The following is a 19,144-nucleotide window of genomic DNA, read 5'->3' on the forward strand; positions in this document are numbered from 1 at the left end:
TATTTGCAACAGTGAAACCTTTTGGAATCCAAAATATTCTCATTTAATTGACACAGCCAATTCACCTGTAACTTAACTAGTTTTAATAATAAACACTAGTAGGTTATTTATTATTATTATCTGTTATTTATAAGGCGTCACAAGAGGTCCACAGTGCTTTACAGAGAATATATCGGAAACAGGCAAATCAATGAAGGCAAAAAACAGTACAATAAAAATTTAGGAAAAGCACAACAATATAGATAGAACAATGGAATGGCAAGGATTAGCATAACTAGAACTGAGGGCACAGGGAGGGGGGGATAACCTCTCCCTAAAACATGAGGCATGGAAAGACGGAGAAATGAAAGGGAGAAAACAGCATTAGCTGAGCCTGTATCCAAATAAGTTGGTGCAGCAATCAGGATCCTTGACTAAGAAAAGTAGGAAAGGCATTGGCATTCTGGTGGTAAAGGTAGTGGAGAAAGGAGGGCCCTGTTTGTGAAATCTTACAATCCAAAGGACGGGGCAGACGATGGAAACAGAGAGGGTGCTACAATGGGAGTATTGGTGAGTTAGGAGAGCTTAAAGCCCTCTAGAGAGGTAAAGAGTCTGACTAAAGGGGGAGTAAATTCCGTGGAGGTGAGCAGCACAGAATAATTTTTGGAGGTGAGAGTGTGAGTAGGTCATGAGTTAGGAGGAGAGGCAGCATTCATTGCCAGAATGAAGAAGACAGATGGGAGTGTGGAGGGAGATGAGTTTAGAGATGTAGAGGGGAGAGGTTTTTGTTGGGGTCTTATAGGTGAGGGTAAGAAGTGTGAACTGGACTCTTTAGTGGAGAGGGAGCCAGTGAGAGGTTGACAGAGAGGGGAGGCCGATGTAGATGGGAAGCAGCTTGGAGGATAGATTGTAGTGGGGAGAGGCAGGAAGAAGTGAGACCAGTGGGAAGGTGGTTGCAATAGTCCACACCAGAGATGACAAGCAAGTGGATTCGGGTCTTAGTTGCTTCCAGTGTGAGAAAAGTGTTTAATCTTGGAGATGGCTCAAAATTGGAAGCGGCAAGATAAAAAGATGGATTGAATGTGGGGAGTGTTTCTACTACTGTTTCACAGTGGTTAGCAGGTGCGGGCTGGGAGAGGGATGGCCGGGGGGCACACAGGCACCCGCATCATATGACAGGGGATGCTGCCGCGTCATTGATGACGCGGCCGCATCCCCTGTCATGAGATGCGGCCGCCTGTGCGCTGACACGGCCGCATCTGATATGTTTTTTGGATCCGGGGGGCGGCCGGCCGGCCTACCCCCCGGCCCTAATAGCCGTCTGACCCAGCGGCCCGGGGGGGCGTTGCCCCCCTGCCCCCCGGGCCAGCCCGCCCCTGATGGTTAGTGATATCCTCCAGTGCTGCTCGGCAGTATGAGTAGTATCTGGTGCATTCTGAGTGCTAAGGTTGCTGAATAAATCTATGAAGGATACTTATAACGGCGGATACATCGGAGAGGGATGTGTTATAGAGTGAAATATCCAGGTTAGGGCAGAAAAGGGAGGGGATGAGGGGAGAAATGCGTCCAGTGAGGTGGAGAAAGTATCAGGGTCAATAGCATCAAGATTATACTTGGGAGGGTGGGGAGGTGAAGGAGGGAGAGTCTGAAGGAAAGGAGATAATGGTCAGAAATGGGTAATGGGGAGTTTTTGAAGTCAGAGATGTTGCAGCGATGTGTGAAGATTAGATTGAGGGAGTGGCTACTAGAGTGTGATGGAGAAGAAGTCCACTGAGAGAGGGCAAGAGATCTGTTTGGAGCCTCCTCGCTAATCGCACCAGCTCACACTAATATACTTCATGTCCTGGCTGCTGCTTGACAGAGAGGATGCTTACCTTCTACCTTGGAGCTGCCATGCTGCTTGCGGTGGCTCATACTGCCTCTTCTGTCTCAGCTTTTGGTAAACAGCCGGAACGCTGTTCTTTTCTTCTGTCCCGACTGTTGCATAGCAGCCAGGATACTGTTCTTTCTAGGCAGCCAGGACGCTTTTCATTGTGATTTCAGTCATGAGACTGCAATATACCAATTACTGTGGGGAGCTTGTCTCCTATATAACCCACTGATTAGCCCTCATTAGTTTACATGGCAGCAAGGGCTTAGCCTCCCTGCCGTTTATAGTGTTCTTGCCCAGTGTGTTTTGTAAGACCCTTACAATGTATATCTGATTAAAACACTCTTATGTGAAGAAACGTACTAGAATCAGTTACTAACTGGGAGTGTCATGTACACTAAACTGAAAATGGTTGTTGCCATTTTACCACAGGGTTGGATCTCATTATCCTAGATACAAAGTAACAAACATTGTTCTGCTGCTGTAATAGAAGTTGAAAATCTGAACTGATTAGAAATCACAGCTAGTTACCCACAGATCTAATGATTTAAAGAGCTGTTAACTAAAAGTCTGGCTCTATTGTCTGAAGTGATACAAACCCATAGTTAATTATCTACAGGGAGGCTGTATAAGGAACTGCAGAGAGAATATGCAGCTGGTAACCAGTAGAATGATTGCACTAAGGTGGCCCCCTAGGGGCGCACGGAGCATTTTTAAGGGGGGGTTTCCCCTCCACCAAAAAAAAAAAAAGCTCAGTTTTAGGCAGCACTGTACTATCAAGCAGCCGCGGCGCTGTCAAAGAAGCGTCCGCGGCGGTGCTGTATACAGTACAGCACCGCCGGAGACCCAAAACCTCCCCCTGCGTGCACCACTAGAGGCTTAAGAAATATCAAGTTCGGCACTAAGACCCACAGCTATTAATTTACAGAACTGCAAAGTGCTGAATATGAACAGTATCTCTGAGCTGACTGCCCCTACTACACCAACAATACCCAGTTAGTGATAGTGTCCACCCTATTTATAACATATTAAAGAATCCAATAATCAGTGCTCTATTTTCTAGTGAAAACGTTATCATAATGTTTTTAATTACACTACTGTGCATTGTTCTTAATAATATTTTTACTGGGCTTAAGATCTACCCTAATCTGTAGGAAAAGACCTCTTGTAAACACTTGGGACATTCTTTACATTTTTTCCTAATAAGAGTTCATTTTTCATTAGTGGATAAAATGCTGTGAGTTGCACAGACTTGATAGTAGGCTTATGCTGCACATTCTTAAAGTACACATACAAAATGTTAGTACATTCATGGGCAAACAGGAAAAATATGTGAAAATAAAAATATACATATTAATATCCATATCAATGGTCAATGCATCCAAGACGAAGATACCCACATGTTTTCAACATTGTATCACCTGAGTGCAGATTCCACAGACATATGAAAATAAACATAAAATATTGATAATATAGTGTAGTATTTGTGACAAAAAAATTAGTGCTTAATCACTTTTCCAGAGTGATTATATAGAAAAAACTTCCACATGCACATAGAAACATGCCCCTCGTGAGTGTGCCTACTTTAAGGGATGTGAAGAAACATTTTGGGCCTGATTCCATAAGGAGATAAAAGCAAAAAAAGGGGTACATTTGATCCTAGACAAAACCATGTTACAATGCTAGGGGTGCAAATTAGTTTATTACTTTGCTCATAAGTTAAATACTGGCTGTTTTTCATGTAGCACACGAATACTTGATAGCATTATTTTTACACTGAATTTTAAAGTTGATCTGGGACATGTCCTTTCACCACTATAAATATGTCCCCACATTTTAAATTTACATCCCCTCCAATGCAATATGGATTTGCCAATGTGCAAAGTTACTCTTTTCTTTTTGCTTTCCTTTCCTTAATGAATTAGGCCCATTATGACAAAGAGCAAAGGGGGACGTCTCACTGTTATACTCTGGAACACTCCCTGCTGAATCCGTTTACTTTAATCAGAACTTTAAACTGCATATTAGTGTATATTGCCATCCATCAACATAGATATGGCCAAATAAGCAATGTGTCAATTCTCCGACAGGTCCTCAAATGTCATTAGAAGTAATTGTAATAAAAATAAAGAAGGAATCACATAGTGCATTACCCCTTTTTTATTTAAATAAACAAACATATACAAACTTTTAAAAAGAACTAATCATACATAGATGATTCCTCCCGGTAAACAGTAAAGTCAGTCTGCCTACCAGAATTTGAAGGTGTTACAGCTGATAAGGCTAAAGCAGTATCTTTCAGGGGCCCATATGAACTGCTTAACAAGTCTAGTAGGGTAGATGTCCTCCATTTGTAAAACTGTTTTGCCACCAATGTGTTTCAACCGACTAGCAGCCTATTTCTAGGCGATGACCATGAACTGAGTTTGATCCTCATTTTGATCAGTGATCTTTTGTTGTTTGTTTGTTTGTTTTTGGGGAGCAAAATGGATGCAGTCTCACACGGCATATTGCTAGTGGCGAAAATGGAACCCACACAATTGTATATTTTACTACATCATTTCCAGGTTTGCCTATATTTCCTATCAATGAGTATACAGCAGCTATTCAATTAGAATGTTTAAATTCAGTTTTAAAAATTGATAATGTTAAATTAAGTACTTCACAAAATAAATACACTAGCCCCTACTGTATTTATTTTCAATGTTTGGATATTACTGAATAGGAATGCAAAGATCAAATCTAAAGAGCTAAATAATTTGGTTGACTCCATGCAAATTAGAAGCAAAAAAAAGACTACTGTTTTCTTGATAAACCCAACCTAGGGTAAATGTATCAAGCTCCGATTTTGAAAATCCAATGATTTTCTTGCGGGTGTTTCATCTCACAGATGTATTAAAGTGAGAGTTTAGGTAAAATCGCCAGAGATGTGTTTCTGTCAAAATTTCCAAAATCGATTGACATCAAAGTCCCGACTGTTCGCCATTCTAGCTATACAAGTCTCAAATGTATGAAGCTGCGATTAAGCAAACTCTCCTGAGTTTGCTTTAAAAATCACTAGATACAACATGCTGCTTCCTAGCTGCGAGATTAGTAAACACATCACTGCTACACTACCCTGTCTATAGAGCCGGAGGTCCATCAGTTGTCAAAAGTTTAAAACTAGAGAAAAGTTTTTAAAAAAAATGTGTGGGACCCCTACTGCTAGTTGCGTGAATATTGGGGAAAAATTTGCATTTGGTCCCCCTCAATTTCATGCAGCCAGCACTAGGCAAACCAACCGTTGTGGGTGGCAGTATAGCAGGGGACATGCGGCAGGGGTTCCCCTGCCATAATGACAACCAACCCCAGGCTGTTCAGCGCTGGGCTGGATTCCCTAGGAAGAAAAAACGAGCGGTCCTCCCCTCTAGGAAGACCCTGCCCAGTACTGAAAGCACTAGGACTCTTCCTACCCCAGTGGGCTGTGGGTAGTAGGGTAAAATTGACGAATTAGTAGTTAAAAAACAAATAGACGCTAATTTTTTGAGGAACTATAAGTCCCATCCAGCCTGGATTGCTCTAAACAGTGTGAGCAATTTTTTCCCCGTTTTTCACACAACCAGCACAACCAGCAGTAGGCTGACAGCACTAGGGATATTAGTGCTCAGGTGGGGGGACCCCACGCTTTTTTTTTTTTTAAAACATTTCTCTAGTTTTCATAATCATCACCATTTATTTTTATAGCGCCACTGATACAGAAAACTGATTCACATCACTCCCTGCCCCATTGGAGCTTACAGTCTAAATTCCCTAACACACAGACAGAGACAGACAAGAGAAGAGAGAGAGAGAAAGAGAGACTAGGGTCAATTTTAATAGCAGCCAATTAACCTACTAGTATGTTTTTGTAGTGTGGGAGAAATCGGAGCAAATACAGGGAGAACATGCAAACTCCACACAGATAAGGCCATGGTGGGGAATTGAACTCATGACCCCAGCGCTGTGAGGCAGAAGTGCTAACCACTTAGCCAACTTGCTAACTTTTGACAACTGCTGGACCTCCGGCTCTATAGACAGACAGTGTAACAGTGATGTGTTTACTAATCTCGCAGCTATGACACACAGGGAGAGTTTGCTATACACAGGAGAGTTACCTAAACACAGGAGTGTTTGAACTCACAGCAAATCGCCAGAGATGACCAGCGATTTTGAAGATCTGCTGACTAAAATCGTAGGTTATCACCCGCGATTTCAAATGGCTGAAAAAATTGGACCTTGATACATTTACCCCCTAGACTGATTAAACACTAACGTACAGGATATAGTAAATGTAATTTAATATATCCTGTATGTGCTAGTCTATTTATTTTATGATATTAAGTGGTATTATAATATGAACCTTAATCCACTTTATTATTTTTTGTGTTTTCTAGGGTAGAGAATGATGATGAAGACAACGCAAGAGAAAGGTAGTGCTTACATGATACACCGTTACTGAATATCACTGACTTTATGCAGTACTATATACTACCAAATATACTGGCATGCCTTAGAATTTTACATAAGTGGTAAAAGACAACTAAAACTAAAATTACAACTTTAATCCAAATGAAACATTTTCTTTAACATATGTTATCACAATTGGAATTAATGCTGGCCACACACACACACAACTTGCCTGTGTTGGGATGGATATGGGTTTCAGTAAAATGACTGCAATGTCCAGTATGAGTTACTTCCCTCACCAGGAAGAAACAAACATAAATGAGATAATATTTTCACTTGGTGATTCACTTGGTGATTCACTTGGTGATTCGAATGGCCTGTTACAAGAAAGTCAGATCTGGAAACAAATATGGAACTACCCAAGTGTAGTTGTCCTGGGGAACAAAGAAATATGAAGGTTCTTAGTCAGTTGTTACATTCATATTTGGTCCACCTGCAGGGCCGCTGGAAGGTTTCACGGCACCCTAGGCAAATCTTCAGTCTATCACCCTGCTCCCCCCAATGCTCTCTTCTCAGCCACTCTCACACACACTTGACTTTTGAAAATAGTTGAATGCAAATTCTTTATTTATTATTCAGGGACAAACGCAGGCTTTCTAGAGATGTGTTTCCATGCTATGACACTACAGTTGGCATGACCATCATGCATAAGGAGTGGATACCATTTTAAAGAGTGCTAGTTTGCTCTTGAATCGCTTCCCATCCGCTTCAAATACATGGGTACTACTATTTACCTTTATGAGTAGAGCTGTGTGAAGCAGGACATACCTCACAACTGTCTTTGCAGTGGAAAGAAAGTCCTGACACAGGCACCACCATGACACCACTATTAAATAGCCCCACTAATAAATGAATAGATCCCACCCACCATTAAATGATTAACTCCTTGTTAATCCAATAGCTGAGAAAAAAAAATATTTTGCTCTTTGATAAAGTTGTTGTTACAAAGATTCTCAGAAACATCACAAAATGAATCTCACAAACCCTTTGTGCAGAGTGACAGAGTCAGCATTGAGTGACTTTGAAATACATTATGGGCCTGATATATTAAGGAAAGTTAAGGCAAAAAAATTAGTAAGATTGTAACTTGTCAAAACCATGCTGCATTTGTAAAGGAAGAGGAAAATTTAAAATGTGGGAACAAATATATAGTTGGGGTACGGTATATCGTAGATCAACTTTAAAATTCAGTATAAAATAAAGCTATCAAGTATGTGTGTGCTACCAGGGCCGTCTTTCCCATTGGGCACAATGGGCAGGTGCCCGGGGGCCCTGCAACCCAGGGGGGCACGTCTGAGGCAGCAAAAAAAAAAAAAAAACCTGAAAAAAAGAAAAAGAAATGACAATACTTACCTTGCGGTCAGCTGGCGATCCGGCTCCCTCCATGGTCTCCTCCTCCTCCGTGCGGCAGTCGCATTGCGGAGCGCGACAGAGGAGGAGGAGACCATGGAGGGAGCCGGATCGCCAGCTGACCGCAAGGTAAGTATTGTCTTTTTTTTCAGGTTTTTTTTTTGTTTTTTTCCTGCCTCCGACGTGCCCCCCTGGGCTGCAGGGCCTATATATATAATCATTTTATATATATATATATATATATATGTCACAGACGTGACCTTAGTACCTGCAAGTATTGGCACTACTACACCAGGAGGCGCGGAGTCTAACACGCCGCTGGTGTTCACCAGGGACCCCCGCAAGGAAGTTTGGACTTAGCGGCAACGACGTGCAGGTCGCGGCCATCCCAGGTAGCTACTTGCGAGATATAGAGAAACACGTAGTCAAACAGGCAGAGTCAGGAACCAACCGGGCAGATGAGGTACCGAATCAGGAGACAGAGAATGGTCAGCAGGCTGAGGTCAAAACCAGAATATCAGGATGGAACAAAAGGGAGAATCCGAAAGCGAGGTCAGGAAGCCGGGTCAAACACAGGAGACAAGAACACTATACTGCAATGCTGGAGACTAGACAAACCAGTTGCTCTGGCACCCTAATGGTGTCAGAGCAGGCTTTAAATAGGAAGCAGTAACTCCTCATTGGTGGGCAGTGGATCGGCGGTCAGCTGTTCTGACCGCCGACAGGAAACTAGAAAGTGCGTCCCGTTGCTATGGCGACGGGAGCGCCTGCGCACCGCGTCGCCGGAAGACGCGTCCCCGTTGCTTAGCAACGGGGCGTTCAGAAGACGGACGTCCGTCCCTGCCCGAGGAGGAGGCGCAGGGACGGCGTCTGACAATATGTATGTATATATAGGGGCCCCAGTGCACTGTTTTGCCCGGGGGCCCAAAATGTTGTTAAGAGGGCCCTGTGTGCTACATGAAAAAACAGCCAGCATTTAACTTATCTGCAAAATAAAAAACTAATTTGCTTACATTGAATTGTAACATGGTTTTGCCCATGAGAAAATGTACTCCTTTTTTGTTTACTTTCCTTAATGAATTAGATCCAATATTTTGAAATGTGGTTTGTGAATTTGTTACAACAACCCAGTAGACACAATGCTGTATGCAGACTTTGTTACAATATCAATTGTAAACAAAACAGTGAAATGTCTCCCTGCCATTAAATTAATAGCCCAGGCCAGCATCTCAATTACATTAACAGCCCTCCCCCAACACACACATACACATGATACACACATAGACACATAGGGACACGCCTTTTATAATGCCCTGTCAACAGAACAATCATATCGGTATGTATCGGTTTGTGTTGGAGCAGTTGTTCACCAGAGTTACCACTTGAGATTCTCAGTTTGACTTTGATCAAAATATTGACATGGACTGCATGGTGGGAAAAATGTAATGTATTTCGGCTGACTGAGGACATCCACATACCTGCATACACTGACACTTAGCCATGGAGGTTGCAGTCATGGTCAACCACTGTGTAATCGTTTCAGCAAATGTTATTTCTCTTTACAGCTGTTATACGGTTCCTTATGTAGTATTTTATAGCTGACCAATTTTGATCTTTCAGTGCTGATGGTTCTGCCATGATGCATGCAATGTAATTATGTTTTGTGGGTACCTGGTATGTTTACATAAACATGATCATGCGCTTCTCCACAGCTTGAATATCATCCCTGTCCCAGGTTTTACTCCTCACTTTTTTACAACCTGAAAAGAAGTACAGGGGTCCATTACAAATTCCTAAAAAACTGAGAAGGCTACATGCTTTTGCATAGCAAAAAAGTGCTCTACACTGACCTGTGGAAGTCTTGGCTGGGCACTGGTCCGTCTTGCCAGGTCCCTACACCATCTGCCTTCTGATGGTGAAGTGTCAAATGTTTAACCACTTATATCATTATTAGGGGGTAGCTCATCATCCAACCTGTCACTCTGTAGCTGGACTGGTTCTAAAATGAGACAGATATGTAAATGACTGAGGTAGAAGTCAAAACCATACATCAGACACAAGATTTCCAACTGACCATCTGGATCACTCTTCATCTCTTCTAAATTTTTGACTTTGAATTAAACCAGTGGAAGACAGTGTTGACAGTGTTTTGGGATTTTTAGCCTCACACTCTCAGGCAAAGAGGCATATGTAATTAGAGCCTCTTAAATGTGACAAGGCAGCTGGTCTGGCAAGCATATAGACATTTTGGGTAGTCACTCCACATACTTCACACTTCTCTGCAAGAAGTTCAATTGCGCCTTGCATTGCTGGTGTCAGCAGGATTGAAACTTTTCTCCCTAGTTTTACCTGGATTTCAATCTGTGTGAAATGCCGGCAGAGCTTCTTCCTAAGCTCGGAAAGCTCTAGGGTAACATCTTCGTGGAGATACCAAATATCTCTTGAAGAGAAGGTAGTCAACAGTATATTGGAAACCTCCCTTTCCTTCCTTCGATTGAACAACGTTACCCGTGCCAGGGTGTCTTTTGCGAGCAATGCCCAGTTGTTAAGCATAAGCTCAGTGGATAAACTGATTTGGTATACTTGCTGTTTCTCATTGAGATACAAGTGCATCTTTTTTTACATCTTCAGAGAAAGGTAAGAGTTGAAACATGTTTCACTTCGACTCCTTCAGAGATTTGAATGCGGCCAATGAGATCAACTCGTTCCATCTTTTCTCATAGATTTTCTTGATGTTGTATGCATTTTCAACCACAACAGTGCAGCTCTCCATCATCGATCGGCACTCCACAATGCTTGTAATCTTTTAAATCTATAATATAACAATTTGACACATCCACCAATGGCGCTGTAAATACTTATATCCGTAATACCAAATAATATAATGGGTGAATAATATAATAATCTATGAGAGTTCATTAAATATCAGATATATAGACATCAGTCCTCCTTAGAAGTAAAATTCTTCCACATTTGGACAATTTTCAATGTTCAATCTCCAATTTCATATCATATATGGAAGATGTGTGAAATATCATATTTATACTATAGAAAAGAAAAGAAAAAAGCATCTCATTGTGTATTATCATTTAAAAAATGGTACTGATTTATTGAAGAAAATATGTAAAAATACATTCATACACCGTATCTCAAAATAGAATAAAATCCTCCACAAAAGAAGAAGTGGCCACCTACTATAATAGACTGATGGTCTGGGCATCTCAATATAATGTATTGCTCTGGATTCTCTCAGGGTTTGTCTCGAAACTGCAGAGCGAATGACGGTCAGAACGACAAAGCAGATGGATCACAAATTACCCAACGCGTTTCGACCTGCTGGTGGTCTTTATCAAGGCATATGTCTAACATGGTTCTGGTCCATCTTTTATTGGGGCATCAAACATTTGCAAACCAATCATTTCAATCAAAAACAACTTATTTGAATAATGCATCATAAATAGAATTATTTGCTCAAACAGACTTACAAATATTTTCACGCTGCTGTGCAATTCTTCAATAATGATAAAATACAGAACATTCATTTTTTCTATAATGAAATATTCCAACATTATTCCTATCATGTGATTGGTAAAAACAATAATATTCAAGTCACATGATCGGCAAGAAACCACTACGTGCAATGCATCCTCCATAAAGTTTTCTTTATAATGTGGAATATTAATATCGACAACATGATCATATAATTCTTCAAATTGGCAGATGTGCTTTATTTCCTTTTATTAGTGGAATAACACAATTATGTTCCGATCAATAAGAACAATAATATTCAAGTTACATAATAGGCAGGGAACTGCTATGTGCAATGCTTCCACAATGGAGTTTTCTTTATAACGTGAGATATCAATATCAACATGGTATTCATATAATTCTTCAAATTGGTAAATGTGCTATACTTCTATTAGTAAAGTAACACAATTGTGTTCCGATCACATGATCGGCGAGGGTTTGTAAGTAACAACACAATATTATAAACTGGTCCAAAGGAAATATACCTTGGATACTGAAGGAAATTGGCTGTATTTAAACGCTATAAAATAAATGTAATTAAATAAGGTAATTTTCTAGGACGCGATTTGCATTTGCTAAACTGGAAACAATTACAGAAACTAATCAAGTTCAAAGTCTGAATTAAGACCGTTTGGTAGCAAGGTATATAATTTCTGGATCCAGAACATTTCTTTCTTAGCTAATTGGTGAGAGTGGGCCTGATTCATTAAGGATCTTAACTTGACAAACTTCTTATTTCAGTCTCCTGGACAAAACCATGTTACGATGCAAGGGGTGGAAATTAGTACTGTTTTTTCATGTAGCACACAAATACTTGTTGGCTTATTTGTACACTGAAATTTAAAGTTGATATTTGTGTGCTACATGAAAAAACAGTCACTATTTAACTTATGTGCAAAATAAAATACTGATTTGCACCCCTTGCATTGTAACATGGTTTTGTCCAGGAGACTGAAATAAGAAGTTTGTCAAGTTAAGATCCTTAATGAATCAGGCCCTGTGTCTTTATCCTTCCAATCTGGTTCTATAATGCTAATTCCCATAAAATCCACAATACATTTCCGGGAACATGTATGTAACTCCTTAAAATGGTTGGATAAGGGATGAGTTGTTATACCCTTCTTGATGTTATTTAGATGTTCCACCAGCCGAATTTTCAAAGTTCGTGTAGTACAGCCAACATAATATTTGTTACATTTACATTTCAAAAAATATATACCATTTTTGGTAAGAAATCCAAAAGTCCCAGCGCAAACACATATCACCAGAAAATATATATATATAAATGAGAGATACCAATCGGTGCAAAAAAATGACAAATTATTTAATATAAATCACATTATATTTTAAAAACAAACATGTTAAAACAAATTAAAATAAATATGCAATTTTGTAGCTATAGCATATAAGTGTAGTATAATTCAACCAATACACATTGTGCATTGTGAACACACCCTCAGGTGTTTATAATGCACCATTTAACAATCTATGGGTTGTCGCTTTTCCATCTTCTAGCTGTAGCTCATTTCCAGATATATCTGTTTACATTTTATTTTTATAATAAATTTTTGTAGCGCCCAATCTTCTTGTATTTATAACATTTTTGCTGTTACACGTGATAAATTGGTCAATTTTCTATTTATTTGTACTTTGAACTCTGTAATTCTGCTCTGTTTATTCTCTGAATATGTATTCTTGTACATTTGACAGATTCCACATCTATGGAACCCTATAAAAGCTATAGGTTTTTTCCTATTAATTACTGTTCCATTCACCAATTCATCTTCCAAATTCTTCGCTTTTCTATATATAAACTTCCGATTGAAAGGAAGAAAAGGTCCTAGGGTCTCATCTTTCTTAAGAATCATCCAGTGTTTTTTTATGATTCTCTCTACCTCTTTATATTGATGGGTGAATCTGGTTGTTAAGGAATATTTGAAAATTTCCGAGATGTCTTCTTTATTTTTAATTTGTTCTAAACATTTCCTTCTATCTAGTATTTTACTTTCTCTTTCGCTTCTTCCGCAATAGGGGCAGGATATCCCTTGCATATAAATTCTTCTGATGTTTTCTCCATTTGAGCAATAAATTGACCATAAGAAATAGAGTTTAACCATTTGTGATGATGTTCACTCGTGTTTGGAATGAGCGCTTTGGAATCAGTTGGTTTTTTATATAATTTAGTGTGTATATTTTTGTCTTTTATGTAGATGGTTAAATCAAGAAAATTTACGGTCTCTTTACTAATATCAAAAGTCAAATCAATATTATAATAATTAAGAAAATTACAAAATAAATATAATTGATCTTCATTACCCTTCCAAATAAACAAAGTATCTGTTCACATTCCACGTTATAAAGAAAACTTTATGGAGGATGCATTGCACGTAGTGGTTTATTGCCGATCATGTGACTTGAATATTATTGTTTTTACCAATCACATGATCGAAATAACGTTGGAACATTTCATTATAGAAAAAATGAATGTTCTGTATTTTAGTATTATTGAAGAATTGCGCAGCAGGGTGAAAATATTTGTAAGCCTGTTTGAGCAAACAATTCTATATATGATGCATTGATCCAATAAGTTGTCTCTGATTGAAATTATTGGTTTGCAAATGCTTGATGACTCTGTAAAAGATGGACCAGAACCATGTTAGACATATTGCTTGATAAAGACCACCAGCAGGTCGAAACGCGCTGGTTACTTTGTGATCCATCCGCTTTGTCGCTCTGACTGTCATTCGCTCTGCAGTTTCGGGACAAACTCTGAGAGAATCCAGAGCAATACATTGTATTGAGATGCCCAGACCATCAGTCTAATCTGGTAGGTGGCCACTACTTCATTTGTGGAGGATTTTATTCTATTTTGAGATATGATGTATGAATGTATTTTTACATATTTTCTTCAATAAATCAGTACCATTTTTTTAAATGATAATACATGATGAGATGCTTTTTTCTTTTCTCTTATATGGTATGAATATGGAATTCCAAACATCTTCCATATATGATATGAAATTGGAGATTGGACATTGAAAATTATCCAAATATGGGAGAATTTTACTTTTAAGGAGGACTGATGGCTATATATCTGATATTTAATGAACTCTCAGCAATTATTATATTGATCACCCATTATATTATTTAGTATTACGGATATAAGTATTTACCGCGTCATTGGTGGATGTGTCAAATTGTTATGCTATGAATGTTATTAATAGGGCTGTCGAGTGACAGTCCTGACACTCCCCAAAGGCAGCAGTATTAGGAGCGCTCCAAAGCTATTCACTTTACCGCATCATCTTTTGCATCTATGCCCGAACTTCAGTGCCAGCGAGTGTGTCTTAAATGTACCTCTCTCCTCATCATAGCCAGTGACCAGATTCACCGTGGCTACTACATGTTGTCACACATTGCACCAGCTAACCTGCATTTTGATCACTGTTCTTACGTGTTTTCCTTGGTTTTCACTCCCTGCATTTGCTTGCTGGTCTGAATAGAGCATGTGCACACCTGGGGGTAAATGTATCAAAGTGCAAGTTGGCCAGCGTGTTTAAATCACGGAAAAAATGTATCAAGCTGCGATTTTGAGACTCATGTTCAAAATCGCTGGTCATCTCTGGCGATTTTGAGCGATGTAAACACTCACGAGTTTAGCAAACTCTCCTGTGTTTGGCAAACTCGCCTGTGTTGTAACAGTGAGTTGTCAACACATCACTGTTACACTGGCCCTGGTTAAAAGTTAAAGAATAGATAAAAGTAAAAAAAAAAAAGCATGGGGTCCCCCCGCCATTTATGCTTAACCCTAGTGCTGCCTGACTAGTGCTGGTCCCGTGAAAATCGAAGAAAAAATTTTGCGTGGGGTCCCCCCGATTTTCACTTTACCAGCACTAGGCAAACCAGCCAGGATTGGCGGCACTATAGCAGGGGTCCCCCTACCATAATGACTAACCAACCCTAGACTGTTCAGCGCTGGGCTGGATTCCCTAGGGAGTGGGGTTCGCTGAAAAAAACGAGCGGGCATCCCCCCTAGAAAGAACCAGCCCAGTGCTGATAGCACTAGGGCTCTTCCTACTACCCCTGGGCTGTGGGTAGTAGGGTAAAACGGCGAGAAAGTGTTAAAAAAACAAACTGACACCAATTTTTTTTGTGGAACTACAAGCCCCAGTCAGCCAGGCTGCCCTAAAAACTGTGGCCATGCTGTTGCTTGTATAACTACAAGCACGGCAGCCAGGGCATGTTGGCACTTGGAGAACCACAAGTGCCAACATGCCCTGACATCCCTGGCTTGCTGGGACCTGTAGTTCCACAAAAAAAAAAGTTTACAAAACAACAACTCCCTCATAAAAACCACATATATTTATTGAAAATAAAAACCCCACAATAAATACACTAACCACCCTCTTTTTAACCACATCTATTTATTAAAAATAAAAAAAAAAAAAATACTCACCAAAGATGTCTTCTTTCTTCTTCCAAACGTCCAGGCTTGCCCCAGTCCCTTAATATTTATACCTCCAATCTTGCCGGCTTGCCCCAGTCCCAGCCATTTTGTACCTCCAAAAACTATTGAAGAAAAGCAGGAACACTTCGGCCAGAAGGATACCATATTTGTAAGATCCCGACTCTGTGTACTTGCTTGAAGAAAAATAAAAAAACTCCTTCCCCGCCGCAAACACCTCCTAGCTAGTAGGAGGTCCGAATCGCAATGACCCTACGTTGTTTGCGTAAGTTTAAAGTACAGTATAATGTGATTTTCCCACGCTAGTGGGAAAATCACCTAATACTTTACCTAGAGCTTACGAAAGTAACATAGCTCATTGCGCATGCGCTACGTTACTTGCGTAAGCTGTAATACAGTAAATACATATATATTATATATATATATATATACAGTAAATATTATATGTATGTATGTACTGTATGTATGTATGGATGTAGTTTTTTGTTAAATATGGATGTGAAATTAAAGTCACATTATTAATTATTAATAAAATGTTTACTTTTTAGCATTGTGTTGATCTGACTAGTCTCTGCGCTGTCTATTGCTATTTATTTTCATTCACTATTTAAGGCTACACAGCCTAGCTGATAAGTGCACTTATACATTTGTTTACATAGATATTGTTATTGGGTATCTTTCTAACAAATAAGCTATTCTAAGAATTTAAACCCATACGGTGCGCCAGTGATTCGGTTTAGATTAGAGAGTTTCTTTTTACCTGCATCTCTACCAAGTGTCTAGATCTTCAGGTCTCCTTACCTGTTAGGACGCTGTTCTCTCTGGCTCCTGTCTGCACATTGGTATCCTGTGTTACCTGTTCCACGATCAATACCTGTAGTATTATTGCAAGAACCTTGTGCCTCATCATCGGTCCCGTCCTCAAGCTATTCACTTTCCAGGGATATCAGTGTATCAGTTCTCTGCAGTTCACCACCTCTCAGTTAGTGTCCTGTGTTACCTGTTCCACGATCAAGACCTTCGGTATTGTTGCAGGAACCTCGTGCCTCATAATCAGTCCTATTCTCAGCTATTCGCTTTCTAAAGACCTCAACGCTTCGGTTCACTGCCGTTCACCTGAACCTCTGCATTTATCTTCCAGCAGGCCTGCCCCCCTCCCCGTTTCCATCTCACCCTGCTCTAATCCCCCTTAAAGGACGGCGACCTGCGGTTAGAGAGCAGCTAAGTCCATATTCCCTTGCGGGGAACCCTGGTGAATACCTCTCTACCATTAGACTCCGCACCTCTCTGGGGGTAAGTCTATCTAGAGCGGGGCTTCGAGGCCTATTCCAAACTCAGGCTCCGTGACACATGCAGAATGTTTGGTGGGGCAATAAATTCTTCCATCCTCTCCAAAGGCTTAGCTCTTCTGGCATGTAACAGTAGTCTGCCCATTTCTCTAGGCTTCTGATGGATATATTTGTGTCTGCCAACATATGAACCAACCCCGTGCGTTGTAGAGGTGATACTCCATTTGCATGATGGAGTATCTCCATCGGCATGATGGAGCATCACCATCTGCATTTTTGACTGTGAGTAAAATTTCATCTGAGGTCATGTTACTCAAGAGCTTCCTAAAGCCACCACTGTTGTTAGGTGGAACAGGCTGAGCAAAGGCACACAGGGACTGTGGTTTTTGCCAGGGTGAGTTTTTTGCCGCTTTGATTTAGCTTATCTATCTTCATGTATCACCTCCGGTATTTTATTTCAAACAAGCCTTGGCAGACTGCACTGTGCATGAAGCCTTCACAACCATCTCCTTGTTTGAAAGTTTGCATGGGATCAGAAAGCCATGTCCTCTCCTACAGGGCCACCATTAGGGGGGTATAGGGGGTACCGTTGTACCGGGCCCGGGCTCTCCAGGGGGCCCAGTACAACAGCGCAACACAAACTTACCTGGGGGCCCGCTGTCTTGCAGTCCGCTGGTCTCCACTACTCTGCGCTGATGTCTTCAGCCTGGCTGTCACCATGACAGCCAGACACCAGAATGCGATCGCAGGGGTGGAGGAATCATTCCCCTGCAATCATGTGATCTGCCTGTGACAGCCAGGCAGCTGCCAATCATGATCGCAGGGGAATCATTGCTCCGCCCCTGCGATAATGTGATCCTCCCTTGTCACTGATGGTGTGGTGTGACCTGACGTCACACCACTGTAGAAGAAGAAGAAGAAGAAGAAGAAGAAGGAGACGAAGAAGGAGAAGAAGAAGAAGGAGAAAGAGCAGCGAGCAGCAGCTGCAACACCTCTAACTGTAAGTATATTTTAAATTAGAGATGAGCGGGCTCGGATATCTGAAATCCGAGCCCACCCGAACGTTGCCGATCCGAGCCGGATCCGAGACAGATCCGGGTATTCCCGCCAATTACAAAACTGAAACCGAGGCTCTGAGTCATAATCCCACTGTCGGATCTCGCGATACTCGGATCCTATAAATTCCCCGCTAGTCGCCGCCATCTTCACTTGGGCATTGATCAGGGCAGAGGGAGGTTGTGTTAGGTGGTCCTCTGTCCTGCTATATCTCGTGCTGTGCTGTGCTGTGCTGTGCTGTTCAGTTCTGTGCTGTGCTGTGCTGTGCTGTTCAGGTCTGTGCTGTGCTGTGCTGTGCTGTGTTCTGCTCAGTCCAGTGGTGCTGTGTCCTGTGCTCTGTCCTTCTGAGTTCAGTGGTGCTGCTGGGTCCTGTGCTGTGTCCTGTTCAGTCCAGTGGTGCTGTGTCCTGTGCTCTGTCCTTCTAAGGGCATTGTTATTTCCCCATTATTCCCCAAAAATTTATTATAAAAAAAATAAATTAAAAAAAAATATCCAAAAACAATCCTGCAGTATAAGTCCATTGGTACTGCAATGTACAAAGTTCACTGATTCTGCAGTATAATTCCAGTGGTACTGCTATATTACAAAGTTCACAGATTCAGCAGTATAAGTCCAGTGGTACTGCAATATTACAAAGTTCACTGATTCAGCAGTATAAGTTCAGTGGTACTGCTATATTACAAAGTTCACTGATTCAGCAGTATAAGTCCAGTGGTACTGCAATATTACAAAGTTCACTGATTCAGCAGTATAAGTCCAGTGGTACTGCTATATTACAAAGTTCACTGATTCAGCAGTATAATTCCAGTGGTACTGATATATTACAAAGTTCACTTATTCAGCAGTATAAGTCCAGTGGTACTGCTATATTACAAAGTTCACTGATTCAGCAGTATAAGTCCAGTGGTACTGCAATATTACAAAGTTCACTTATTCAGCAGTATAAGTCCAGTGATACTGCTATATTACAAAGTTCACTGATTCAGCAGTATAAGTCCAGTGGTACTGATATATTACAAAGTTCACTGATTCAGCAGTATAAGTCCAGTGGTACTCTCCTGTATATAATTTTTAAAGGCTTTGCCGAGTGTGTGTGGCTTAGGGGTACGCTCTCTTGTGCTA

The 19,144-nt window shown here is 40.7% G+C and overlaps 1 protein-coding gene across 2 annotated transcripts in view; it reads left to right on the forward strand.

The window, feature by feature from the left end:
• The window catches only part of SMIM24 (small integral membrane protein 24), a 53,022-nt gene that overhangs the window by 26,417 nt on the left and 7,461 nt on the right, over positions 1 to 19,144 (forward strand). Inside the window, exon 3 of one of the 2 annotated variants that reach the window (XM_075190035.1) lies at positions 6,262 to 6,297. The exons of the other annotated variant lie outside the window; for it this stretch is intronic. Coding sequence (XP_075046136.1) covers positions 6,262 to 6,297 — 36 coding nt within the window. The remainder of the gene's footprint in view (positions 1 to 6,261; positions 6,298 to 19,144) is intronic. 2 annotated transcript variants of the gene reach the window in all.

This window comes from Mixophyes fleayi, chromosome 1 (assembly GCF_038048845.1).
Source record: "Mixophyes fleayi isolate aMixFle1 chromosome 1, aMixFle1.hap1, whole genome shotgun sequence".
In the NCBI taxonomy this organism is placed as follows: Eukaryota; Metazoa; Chordata; class Amphibia; order Anura; family Limnodynastidae; genus Mixophyes; species Mixophyes fleayi.